A 13,231-nucleotide genomic window follows, 5' to 3' on the forward strand; every position below is an offset into this window, starting at 1 on the left:
TGGAAGCAATGCACTTTCCAATAGTCGAGATCTGTCCTGGCCACGTCCTTGCGAATGCTGAGGAAGGGGAAGGATGATTTATTGGACACCTACTTAAGAAAGATGTAGAGAACTCTACGACCTCTCATAGATGCCACGGGAGGTTTTGGGTTTGTGTGAAAGGTTATAACAGTAGGAATCGGTTTGGTAGAACGTGAAACACAGAAAGAACTAAGATAGAAATACAAAGTAGGAAAGGGACGAGCCTGGAATTGAACCCACGACCTCCTGCTTATAAGGCAGAAGCGGTAACCACTAGACCACCGAGCTCGTCCGGCCTCGAACCGTGTAATATGGCATTAAATGGTTGATGTAATGTTATCTGTTTAGATGTAAGCTAAATAAATAATAATTTCGCTTGTTCTGCAGCTCAGCATTCCTTCTGAGGTTTTCCATCATCTTGGCTTCTGATAGGCTGATTTTTTCAACTCTCCTCAAGCACCTTCGGAGTAGAGATCCTTCTCAAGGGTTTATGATCATTGAGGTAGAAAGTAAACACAGCTAGATGCTCAGTCTAGTTTCGAAATTCAATCAGTTATCTTTAAAGTTAAACCTAAACCCGAAAGTACCCCACTTTACACTCCAAAAAAGTCTCATGTTTATTCTACAAGGGTGACCTGGCCTCAATAAATTATTATGGCATCATTATTGTGGAGTGTATTCTGACTGTTGGCAAGCGGGAGCCACTTGGAACACCTTATGCCACTGATTGTGCACTACACGTGGTTGTCAACACACTGCCCGATTGCTTTGATTGCTAATGATGTGTCTATCAGTTGTGGTTCGCATTACGCCTACTTCGATCTTTTCGAAGCAATTATTGCTTAGAAATTAAGTACGGTAATAATTATTGAGTATTTGATTTATATTTATGGTAAACGGCAAGTGAATTTTCGCTGCCACACTATTATGATAAAAGTTGTTTACTTACCTTACGACATTTGCAAACATTCCGCCTTTCTATGATTTTCTTTTTAATCAAGGGATGTTCGGATCAAACACAATTTCTTCACACCTAAATTCTTGTTAACTATTCACTAATCCAGCTTCAATGTTTCCACTCCTTGTTACAATCTATCTCTGGCGAATGCTTCAACAGCACACTCCACTCGTCAACACTTTAGCTGCTTCCGTAAAACACGGCCATGTGTCGCAGCACATCGCGATTATACCCAACCAAGCTTGGCTTGCCTACCAAATAGCCACACTCAGCGAAGAGATCCATTCGCGGTTTGCGGAACCACAAGTTTCGGTTCTTTCCCTCTTCGCTACTTAGCTCTAGCGTGTTCAGCTGAAATATGCTGAAGTGGAACCACTTGCTGTCGGTTTGCACCGCCTGGACTGTAATCGGTGCCGGGAGATCTTTAACGTCGTCCTTGAGGGGAAAAAATAGTTCGTAAATCAGTAAAGATTATAAAATAGCTTATTCTAATTACTAACCCCATACAGCTGCCGTGCCCGAGCGGCTGCCACAGTAAATGCTTTGATCATAGCCCGAGCTTCCCGCTGGTCGTCGGTCACCGGGGTCTCAAACATGTTGGCAACGGAATCAGGCGAGCAGTGCAACAAAACCGTGTGAGGATGAGAGGATTTATACTGCCGACTGATGGGGTACTCATTTTGCCACTCGTAGAAGTTAGTAGTAGGAATGCTGACCGTTTCCTTGATGGGGAAAATTTCCGGAAGCGATTGATCTTGCGGACGGTAGACGGAACTGTCGAGCGGTTTGATAGGGGTTGACGAAGTGATAAAACTGTCCACTCGCAACGAGAATTGGATGCGATCCAGTTCCTTGGTTATGGGCACAATAAAGTGCGTGTTGGCAATTACTTTGCGATTGGAAGTGATCTCTTGGCCGACGAAGCGTTCGCAGTGGGTCACCAGTTTGGACAGAATGAGGCGACTGGAATAAAAAAAAATAGAAATTAAGTACGGTAATAAGTATGTAGTGTTATTAAAATTTTGCCATTACTCACTTTCTTCTTTCGTCCGATATTCCATAGACACGGGGGAACTTGAATGCCGGCCGTTCCGGATCCTTTACAATTCCAATTTTTACCTGTTCCGTGTCATACACCAAAGCCGCCAGAACCGACTGCTGCATCGACCGATCTAGCGGCGTCGGAATTTTGGTTTTGTCCACCCGCTCTTCCACTTTCAGGGGCAGCTCATCGTAAACGATCGTATTGAGCAAAATCTGGGCCTGCCGGACGCCTTCCAACAGAACGTTCCGATCCCCGTATAGGTAGCACTGTTCGCTTTTATACAGCGGATGATTTTCGTCCAAATGGGCCACCGGAGGTAATTGTCCAACGACTTCGAACTTTGGACCCCTTTCCCGCGGTTCTTTGAGCAGTTCGCTGGGGTTTTCCACAACCGGAAGACCATGGGCAGCTAATTCCGCTTGCGCTCCCGTGTCATTTGGAACGCGTTTACCTTGGACGATCCAGTGTTTCTTGAAGTGGAACCCAATGTGCTGTCGAAGCAGGACGGCCGTGAAACGCATTTCGGCGATTTATGTTGGAAATGTAACGATTATCTTCAAAAAATTTCAATAATGTCGCACAAAAACTCGATTTTATGTTATGATTAAATAACAACCCGCACGGGCATGAGTATTTGACAGCGCCGGTTCTTCTTGCATCTGCTTTTCTCTCTCATTCGTAACAATGATTTTATCCTTTATTCGACCAAAGTAGATCAGACAATCCAGGTACAGCAAATAGTATCAAACACTGGTGAACAAAGCTCGTGTACTCTGCATCGAAGCTTAGAACCACTGTTAGGGCGCAATCGTTAATGCGAACATTTTTATATTCGGTTAGTTACTGCAAATAAATTTCTAGTAAAATTCAATAACTGCAAGAGACCACACATACATTTTATTTTGATAATAGATTCTATTTATACTCCGCGTGGAGAGTGGATATGTGTGCAATAATAAACACCATGATTTTTGTATATAAAAAATGTGGTCTTTATTACCCGGATAAAAGTGTACCATAGGCTCGACAGTGTAAACAATTGAATTACCATATGCTCTACGATATACAATAGGATATATTGTTTCTCGATAGTTGTCCATATTGTACCAACACCGTGGATATAATACATCAACATTGTTCTCTAATGTAACAATACTTCCAATTGTTTTTAGAACAAGTTAGTGCATATATTTTAATCATTGATAATTTCTGAAAATTTTGTTCAAATTGCATATTACCAATATAACAATATTTATTATATTGCCGCAAATATGCATTATTTTTCTTTAAACTTCATTTTTGACCGGTAAAGCCGTCATAATTAAGAAATCCAATATCGTATTGTTTTACTATAAAAATACAATTCAACCTAATGTAATTTGAACGGTTTTCTTCGGATATTTCAACAATATATTTACTATACACTTTATTGTTTGACAAAAAAAAGTGTATGAAAAAATCTCAAATTTTGTATAGATACGATACTTAACCCTTAAAGGCGCAAGGCGATTTTTTTAGAAACCGTCGGAAATATTTTTAACGTAAATAACCATTGAAATCATTAACATTAAACGTATTTTCGGTTTGTTGTTTTAAAACAACATTGCGCATTTAAGGGTTAACAACCCGTACGTTCTAATGCGAAAACTTCATTTACAATTTAATGAATGGTTCATAACAATACATTCTAATGTATTTCTATTATTTCATCTACATTTAAATTTATTGTGTTTTATAGTGATGTTACAATACATCGTATTGTTTTTCTATAATATTTTTTATTCGGGTAGTGCACACATATTTTGTAAAACAATGTTGCAAATAAAAGTGTTGGAGAAAACTTTCGCGAGTTCAAAAATATGGATATGAACTGTACGGAGAAAATCTGGCATCACTTTCGATCGGAAAATAATATTCCCTTTTTTGTTCTGTTGTTATCTTCTACATCTCCTTACGACGTCCGTCCGTGCGCGGTGATGAGATAACATTCTTCCGTCATCGCCATCAAAGGTCGCATCGTCAAAGAAAATCGTATATTGTAATTATTTCTTTTTACGGATTGCATCGTTCAAAAAAGATTATTTTTACGTGAAAAAGTGTTCTGATAAAACGTGTGGTGCGGAAATCTGTTAATCTGTAGAATTTATCAATATTTGCGTTCTGCAAAGTGAAAAACTTCGATATCAAAATAGTGCAAAAAGTGCTGCGTTTGACCAATCATCAATCATCATTGCCCAATGGCTGGTACCATCATCGACGATGCAGCGAAAAGGATTCGCTCGTCAGCTCCACCGCCAGAAGCGGAGCGCGAATTCGAGTTCTTCCGGGTGGGCAGCGACCGGCGCTGTGACAAGCCGATAACGACGATCCTCTTCGATCTGGACAACACGCTCATACCGACCCGGAAGGGAGACGCGAAGGCTTGTGGCAAGGTAAGGCGATGATCTGAGCACTCCATACAAGGTTTATTTTGATTGAGGGACTGGCTCAACATTCCTAATTTTAACCCATGATACCGATATTATTTCGTTTCGAGGTATTCAGACTGCAAGGAGAGTTTCCATCTTTGCCCATCGAATTTTATGCGTGGATACAGGGTTGTCTTCAAGGGGAGTCTGCACAAAATATGAAAGATTTTATTTTTCCTTAAACAAGTTGACTCACTATAGAGCACAGTGTTGTAAGTGATATATTTTTTTGGTATCGTAGAAGCTTAGAGCGTTTACCACATCCCCTCTTTTTACTATTTTTGTCGATTCATTATATTCAAAAAATTAAATTCTCGCGTGATTTTTGAAAACTTCGTAAGTCCAAAAGAGCGGCTTTCTTTGTTTATGTCTTTCTCTTTTAATTACACAGGATTCTGTTTTTACACGATTTTTTTCGCTCTTGTTTTTGATCGTGTGACTTCAATTTACCACCAATGTTTGCAAATGTTTCAAAAAATTCTGAATAAATCAAAGTGTGGGCAGATATTTCTCCTAATCTTAATTAAGCAAGTTCGATGTGATGGGCTATAATGAGAGATTTCATTAGAAATTCACTAAATAGATTTGTTCCTACGGGCAGCAGGGACTATGTCCAAGGGCTTGACGATCCCTCCCCAGGCCATCTGCGAGTTGTGGCGCCTGCCTAGGATGTGGTGTGGTTTGACAGTGGGCCCTGTTAAACCTCTAAAAATCTGCATGTATCCGCAAGTAGGCTCCGCCAAAGCGACCGAGTGCCGCTCAAAGCGCACAAGCCCAAGTCCTGGTGTTAGGTGGGACGCTAAACAGCCCTGACACGACGGCCCTCCGACGAGACAGGAGGTTTGCGGGGGCCCAATAAGCCGCCTTTAAAAACAACCATTACGAACGACATAGAAGATAATACGACTCGATACAATCGGCAACGACCTAGGCGACAAATAAAGGATCACGATTGGAAGCTTGGAACATGGAACTGCAAGTCGCTAGGCTTCGCAGTTTGCGACAGGATAATCTACGATGAATTACATCCCCGCAACTTCGACTTCGTAGCGCTGCAGGAAATTTGCTAGACAGGACAGAAAGTGTGGAAAAGCGGGCATCGAGCGGCTATCTTCTACCAAAGCTGTGGCACCACCAACGAGCTAGGAACCGGCATCTTAAGTGCTGGGTAAGATGCACCAACGCTTGATTGGGAGGCAGCCAATCAATACAAGGATGTGCAAGCTGAGGATAAAAGGCCGATTGTTCAACTATAGCATCATCAACGTGCACAGCCCACACGAAGGGAGACCCCACGACGAGAAAGAAGCGTTCTACGCACAGCTAGAGCAGACATACGATGGATGGCCACTGCGGGACGTCAAAATCGTCATCGGTCACATGAACGCTCATGTAGGAAGGGAGGAAATGTATAGACCGGTCATCGGACCGGATAGTCTGCATACCGTATCGAATGACAACGGCCAACGATGCATAAACTTCGCAGCCTCCCGCGGAATGGTAGTCCAAAGCACTTTCTTCCCCCGCAAGAATATCCACAAGGCCACATGGAAATCACCTTATCAAGTAACGGAAAACCAAACCGAAAACGTTCTAACCGACGGTAAATTCTTCTCCGACATCACGAACGTACGCACTTACCGTAGTGCGAATATTGAATCCGACCACTACCTTGTTGCAGTATGTCTGCGCTCAAAACTCTCGACGGTGTACAACACGCGTCGAAGTCGGACTCCGCGGCTTAACATTGGGCGGCTACAAGACGGTAGACTAGCCCAAGACTACGCGCAGCAGCTGGAAGTGGCACTCCCAATGGAAGAGCAGCTAGGTGCAGCATCTCTTGAAGATGGCTGGAGAGATATTCGATCCGCCATTGGAAGCACCGCAACCGCTGCACTAGGCACGGTGGCTCCGGATCAGAGAAACGACTGGTATGACGGCGAGTGTGAGCGGTTAGTTGAGGAGAAGAATGCAGCATGGGCGAGATTGCTGCAACACCGAACGAGGGCCAACGAGCCACGATACAAATAGGCGCGGAACAGGCGCCAGCAGGAAGATCGAGACCGTGAAGAGACGGAGGAACTGTACCACGCTAATAACGCACGAAAGTTCTATGAAAAGTTAAACCGTTCACGTAAGGGCCACTTGCCACAGCCCGATATGTGTAAGGACATAAACGGGAACCTTCTTACAAACGAGCGTGAGATGATCCAAAGGTGGCGGCAGCACTACGAAGAGCACCTGAATGGCGATATGGCAGACAACGGTGGTGGTATGGTAATTAACCTAGGAGCACGCGCGCAGGAAATGCGACTTCCGGCTCCGAATCTCCAGGAAATCCAGGAGGAAATCGGCCGGCTGAAAAACAACAAAGCCCCTGAAGTTGACCAACTACCAGGAGAGCTGTTTAAGAAAGGTGGTGAGGCACTGGCTAGAGCGCTGCACTGGGGGATTACCAAGGTTTGGGAGGATGAGGTTCTGCCGCAGGAGTGGATGGAAGGTGTCGTGTGTCCCATCTACAAAAAGGGCGATAAGCTGGATTGTAGCAACTACCGCGCAATCACATTGCTGAACTTCGCCTACAAGGTACTCTCCCAAATTTTATGCCGTCGACTAACACCAATTGCAAGAGAGTTCGTGGCACACTTGTCACACTTGTCGTTCGTTCGAGTAGCACACTTGTCACATATCAGTCGCTGTGACTCATATGTGACCAAATCTAGTCACATTGGAGTTGCTGCAACCAAATCGATCTGAATTGTGCTGCTAGGGACTCTACCACAGACCAGGTATTCGCCATACGTCAGGTATTGCAGAAATGCCGCGAATACAACGTGCCCACACATAATCTATTTATCGACTTCACAGCCGCATATGATACAATCGATCGAGACCAGCTATGGCAGCTAATGCACGAAAACGGATTTCCGGATAAACTGATACGGTTGATCAAGGCGATGATGGATCGGGTGATGTGCGTAGTTCGAGTTTCAGGGGCATTCTCGAGTCCCTTCGAAACGCGTAGAGGGTTACGGCAAGGTGATGGTCTTTCGTGTCTGCTATTCAACATCGCTTTGGAGGGAGTAATACGAAGGACAGGGATTGACATGAGTGGTACGATTTTCACGAAGTCCGTCCAGTTATTTGGTTTTGCCGACGACATTGATATCATGGCACGTAACTTTGAGAGGATGGAGGAAGCCTACATCAGACTGAAAAGCGAAGCTAAACGGATTGGACTAGTCATCAACACGTCGAAGACGAAGTACATGATAGGAAGAGGCTCAAGAGAGGTCAATGTAAGCCACCCACCACGAATTTCTATCGGTGGTGACGAAATCGAGGTGGTTGAAGAATTCGTGTACTTGGGCTCACTGGTGACCGCCGATAACGATACCAGCAGAGAAATTCGAAGGCGCATAGTGGCTGGAAATCGTACGTACTTTGGACTCCGTAAGACGCTCCGATTGAATAGAGTTCGCCGCCGTACCAAACTGACAATCTACAAAACGTTCATTAGACCGGTAGTCCTCTACGGATACGAGACCTGGACGATGCTCGTGGAGGACCAACGCGCACTGGGAGTTTTCGAAAGGAAAGTGTTGCGTACCATCTATTGTGGGGTGCAGATGGCGGACGGTACGTGGAGGAGGCGAATGAACCACGAGTTGCATCAGCTGTTGGGAGAACCATCCATCGTTCACACCGCGAAAATCGAAAGACTGCGGTGGGCCGAGCACGTAGCCAGAATGTCGGACAGTAATCCGGTGAAAATGGTTCTCGACAACGATCCGACGGGAACAATAAGGCGAGGTGCACAGCGGGCAAGGTGGATCGATCAGGTGGAGGACGATTTGCGGACCCTCCGCAGGCTGCGTGGTTGGCGAAGTGCAGCCATGGACCGAGCTGAATGGAGAAGACTTTTATGTGCAGCACAGTCCACTCCGGCCTTAGTCTGGTGATAAATAAATATAAATGTGTAAGCTTTGACATCTAGATATTCTTTATCAAGTGAATACAGTTATACCAATACAGTTATCAATTATCTATTCTTAATTCTACGGGAAACACCAGAGTTTTGTTTTTTTAATAATGATCACAAGATTGCTCTAACCTTCCGGGACTCGTCTGGTTCTGGACTATACTCATGCAGTACCGCCCCTCTTGTGAACAAGAAACAAGCTTTTTCGAAAGTGTTTTACTTTTCACAACGGTGCAAGTCCCGGAAAGTTAAGATCATTGTTCGTTATAATCGGATATATCATACGTCGGTGCGAAGTTTTACAAAACGGTGATATGGTGCATTTTGTAGACTTCCCTGGGTATTAGTGTTAAACTTATTACTCTTCCAATACCTCTTTTTTGTTCGCATTTATTCTCCTAGAGAATATTAACGGTTCACAGCTAAGTGTCAATGGAGCACTTCCACAATAATTAGTGATGTTAATGGAAAATTACCATTAAATTTTATGGATTCGTATATCATGTGGGTCATATGCATTTTAAGAATATTTTAAATTCAGACTGTTGTCTCCGAAATTGTTTTCTAAACAACTAAGAACAATTGCAAATAAAACACTCACCCGTGCAATAGAATCAATGTCAATGTCACCCATGAGACACCGTCCCGAGCATTTTAACACTCGAGCGCGCGCTGTTGTACTTTGTACATTGCTCGTGAAACACGTGCTGAACAAGTCTACATGAGCGATCCTGGACCACGCGCGTGCTGAACAATAAACTGTTGAAATTGTTGTTCACCGGTCGCACTATTCCAGCTTTTGCATAAAACGGAGTGCTCGCCCTCGATGAGCCCGACCAGTATGGAACCGCCGTCGTCAGAATTGAGAATCACGTTCCACAGCAGATGGAATACGTAAAACGTACAACTTAATGAATCACTCCTTGAAGAACTTGGCCTGATCATCGATCGATGAATAATGTTTACATCATAAGGATAGATGCAGTTCCTTGCACCACCGCTCGTCCTTTGTGTCTCGTTTGCCGAATAGACTAACATGATGACCTCCGGAATTCAACGATTAACGATGCAGATAGTGCGCCAGAGTTGTCGTATCTGTTGCGGTTGTCGGGTTGTTTTATTCGGGAGCTTATATATTCCATGTATCAACATTAGTAGTCAGTTTTTTTCTCGTTGTCTCTGAATATAGCTTTGAAGCAACTCCAAGCAAAAAAGTAACGAGTTTGACTAAAAGAGCTCCTAACCTCCCAACAATATATGATTTGACAGTTCGGTACCCAACATGTTTCGGACAGCAGAACAAATGGAACCGAAGCGACAATCTTTATCTTGTACCTAAAATATCTTTTAAATACAGGGGATGTCCAAAATAACTGGGATAGGCAAATTTTGGGCATAATTAGATGTGTTGTAACTATGTCAATTATTATCCGATTTTGACAATTCAGGGATGCCTGAACTAGAAATTTAATGTAGTTTTACCATATGTCCATGGAACTGACTGTGATCATCGGATACCGGAGATATTCCGGGTTTTTCTAAGGTAGGTTCAGAACCGTGAATTTGTGGTGGTTTTTAGGATAAATTGTGGTGGAAAACAGAATAATATAAGTAATCACAAATAAAGTAGGGCTCTTTATGATTGGAAGCATATGTTGAAATTCGAAATCGGACCAGGATCAAGTGAGATATGGCCATTTGTTTAGAATCGGTGCCGTTCGATAGTTTTAAAAGAGACCAGGCCACAAATTTATTTGAACCAAGCTTTTCGAACGATCTTCCATTATGATTACATTCCAGAAGTCTTCTGATACGTCAAGAATAAAAAAAACAACAAAAAAGACTAATCCTGAAGTCCCTGGGGTGCCCCCGGGGAATCTTTAGAAAGGGGCATTTATGTTTTAGGGCCAAAACTAGTTATTCGACGGTTCGTTTTTCATGGTTTTCTATGTACTGGCCATTCGACGGTTCGTTTTTCATGGTTTTCTATCAGGAAGCGAGGTATGAATATAAAATGGACCAGTGACGGCTTTGACCGCTTCCGGGACCTACGGATTGTCCCCGGGAACCTGTTGAGGGGACATTTCAGTTTTGGCACCAAAGCTAGTCATTCAACGGCTCGTTGCTTATGGTTTTCTATCAGGAAGCGAGGTATGAATATAAAATAGATCATTGACTACTTTGATTGCTTCCGGAACCAACAGATTACCCAAGGGTTACCTGCAGAAGGATGAATTTTTGTTTCTGCGCAAGAGCTAGTCATTCGACGTTTCTTTTTTAATAGTTTTCTGTCAGGAAGCGAGGTATGAATATGCTTCTTCAAGGACCAACTGATTGCTCCAGGGGAACCCGTAGAAGGGGACCTTTATGTTTTAGCGCCAAACGAAGTATGACTGGTTTAACTGCTAAAACTGAAATATCATTTTATACAAGTTTCCCTGGGTCAATCCATAAGTCACGGAAGCGGTCAGAATCGCCAATGGCCCATTCTATATTCATACCTTGCTTTCTGATCAAAAACCATGAAAAAAAAGATTCGTCGAATTACTCGTTTTGGCGTCAAAACTTTAATGTCCCTGTCTAAAAGATCACCTGGAGCAATCCATAGGTTATCAGAAGTTATTAGAAGGTTATCAGAATCATTAGGTTATCAGAAGTTATAGGTTCCGGAAGTTATCAGAATCACCAATAATCCATTTTATGTTTATTCCTTGCTTCATGATCGCAAAGCATGAAAAAAGAGTAGTCGAATGACTTGTTTTGGCGCTCAAACTGAAATGTCCTCTTCTACAGGCTCTCCTGGAACAATCTGTAGGTTTCGGAAGCGGTCAGAATCTCAGTAGTCCATCTTATATTCAAACATCGCTTCCTGATCGTCCAGTGACTTGTTTTGACGCTTAAACTGAAATGTTTCCTTCAACAGATTTCCTTGGAGCAATGGAAGCGGTCAAAATCGTCAGCGGTCCATTTTATATTCATACCTCGCTTTCTGATAGAAAACAATGAAAAACGAACCGTCGAAAGACCAGTTTTGGCGCTAAAACTGAAATGTTCCTGTTCGCTCATCACGAAACGGTAAACCAGCGCCACCTATATTTCAGCAGACGAATCGCCAGTTGGTGGATTTCCTCGTTCATCGATTTTCTGTTTTGGCCCAAAGGAGAAGAAGGTGTCATTATGGCGATAAACCTCTTTCCGGTACATGTTGCTATATAAGGAATTTCGATGACGTGTGTCATTCTCTTTTAATGCTGCAAGGCCCATCCCAAGTCATCATCGAGTGAACAGCAACCCGAAGAAAATTATTAAGAAGTGGATAATGTATTTTTGAATAGACAGTTAAGTTAGAAAATTAGAGTTGTTAAGAATAAATTGAAAGGAAGTGAATTACAGTAGTTAATACCGAATAAAGTTATCACGGATAATAAACGCGTGTGTTACAACTACCTACCAGTCGTCTTCACCTGCCGCCTTGAAGAAACTCTGAAAAGAAAAGAAAAAGTGCTACTTACCTGTGCTTTAAAATCGTCCCTGGAATCCGCTGCTAATCGCTGGGCTACTCAACAACTGGTCCTTCGAACCGGATGACGTCGAAACTCCGTTATTCCGGTACATCTGTTCCAGCGAATCGCCATCATTAATCCACCGTCGAAGCCATTAGAGGTTCAGAAGAATCACCATCGCCATTGCTGCTAATTTTGAATATACAAGGCAAATACATTGCCTCTAGCAGACCACTCTATCTCGCTGTGATGTCCACCGAACGCCGCATCAAGACGCTCAAGACGCGAATCAAGAGTTTGACTGCGTCTCTCACGCTTATCAAAACCTTCGTCGATGGGTTTGACGAAGCGACGCAATCTGACGAAATTCCTGTACGGTTGGAAAGCCTCAGTAAGCTGTGGTCGGATTACAACGAGGCACAAAGTGAACTAGAATCACTCGATGAAACTGCCCTCGATGCCCACATAAAAGAGCGAACGACAATGGAGTCGTCTTATTATCGAATCAAGGGATTCTTGTTGGCCCAGAATAAAGCTCCCTTAAATCGAAGTGTGTCATCTCCCCTTCAATTAGAGGCGCAACTCCCTATGTCCACTTCCCAAGTGCGTTTGCCAGACGTGAAACTCCCCGTGTTTGATGGGAAACTGGAAAATTGGCTTGTTTTCCACGATCTATATGTTTCATTGGTTCACTCGTCGACTGGTCTTTCCAATATCCAGAAGTATTATTACTTACGATCTTCGCTCTTAAGTTCGGCTCTTCAACTCATACAATCGATCCCGATAAGTGCGGACAACTACACAGTGGCGTGGAATTTACTCCTCAAGCATTTCCAAAATCCATCGCGTCTAAAGCAGGCCTACGTCGATGCACTATTTGACTTCTCTGTCCTAAAACGCGAATCGCTAACCGATCTCCACAACGAGGTGGAAAAGTTCGAAGCAAACGTGAAGGTTCTACACCAGCTCGGTGAGCACACGGAACATTGGGATATTCTGCTCATTCGGATGCTTAGTATTCGTTTAGACTCAACTACTCGAAGGGATTGGGAGGAGTACTCTTCTTCCAAGACGACGGTAAAGTTCAAAGACTTGGCCGAATTCATCCAGCGACGTGTCACAGTGCTTCAGTCCATACAAGCAAAGATAATCGAAATTCCGTCATCAGCTCAAGTGAAAAAACCAGCAATCCGTTCTGTCTCTAGCCACGGAGCGCATCAGGGAAATCCTCGAAAATGTCTCGTCTGTTCGGAT

At 43.4% G+C, this 13,231-nt stretch overlaps 2 protein-coding genes across 3 annotated transcripts in view; one reads left to right on the top strand and one right to left on the bottom strand.

The window, feature by feature from the left end:
• Positions 1–1,059: 1,059 nt before the first annotated feature.
• On the bottom strand, positions 1,060–2,670 carry LOC134220380 (large ribosomal subunit protein mL37). The gene is made up of 3 exons (XM_062699434.1): positions 2,016–2,670; positions 1,480–1,942; positions 1,060–1,414 (listed from the first exon to the last, which is right to left on the bottom strand). The coding sequence occupies exons 1-3, from the start codon at positions 2,543–2,545 to the stop codon at positions 1,160–1,162; spliced, it is 1,248 nt and encodes a 415-aa protein (XP_062555418.1). The 5' UTR covers positions 2,546–2,670; the 3' UTR covers positions 1,060–1,159.
• Positions 2,671–3,997: 1,327 nt separating this feature from the next.
• Positions 3,998–13,231, top strand: part of LOC134220415 (N-acylneuraminate-9-phosphatase-like) — a 71,983-nt gene continuing 62,749 nt past the window's right edge. Inside the window, exon 1 of one of the 2 annotated variants that reach the window (XM_062699479.1) lies at positions 3,998–4,456. In XM_062699479.1, the coding sequence (XP_062555463.1) occupies positions 4,262–4,456 (195 nt within the window). In that variant the 5' untranslated portion in view covers positions 3,998–4,261. The remainder of the gene's footprint in view (positions 4,457–13,231) is intronic. The other variant, XM_062699484.1, reaches the window with a different exon arrangement.

Source organism: Armigeres subalbatus, chromosome 1 (genome assembly GCF_024139115.2).
Source record: "Armigeres subalbatus isolate Guangzhou_Male chromosome 1, GZ_Asu_2, whole genome shotgun sequence".
Taxonomy (NCBI): Eukaryota; Metazoa; Arthropoda; class Insecta; order Diptera; family Culicidae; genus Armigeres; species Armigeres subalbatus.

What these genes read in the sequence shown, in the direction of transcription:
- LOC134220380 (XM_062699434.1), bottom strand. Translation starts at nt 2,545, where the DNA reads ATGCGTTTCACGGCCGTCCTGCTTCGACAGCACATTGGGTTCCACTTC. An exon ending in ATATCGGACGAAAGAAGAAA is followed by an intron (nt 1,943 to 2,015) that starts GTGAGTAATGGC and finishes TTTTTATTCCAG; the next exon opens with TCGCCTCATTCTGTCCAAAC. An exon ending in GGGCACGGCAGCTGTATGGG is followed by an intron (nt 1,415 to 1,479) that starts GTTAGTAATTAG and finishes TTTCCCCTCAAG; the next exon opens with GACGACGTTAAAGATCTCCC.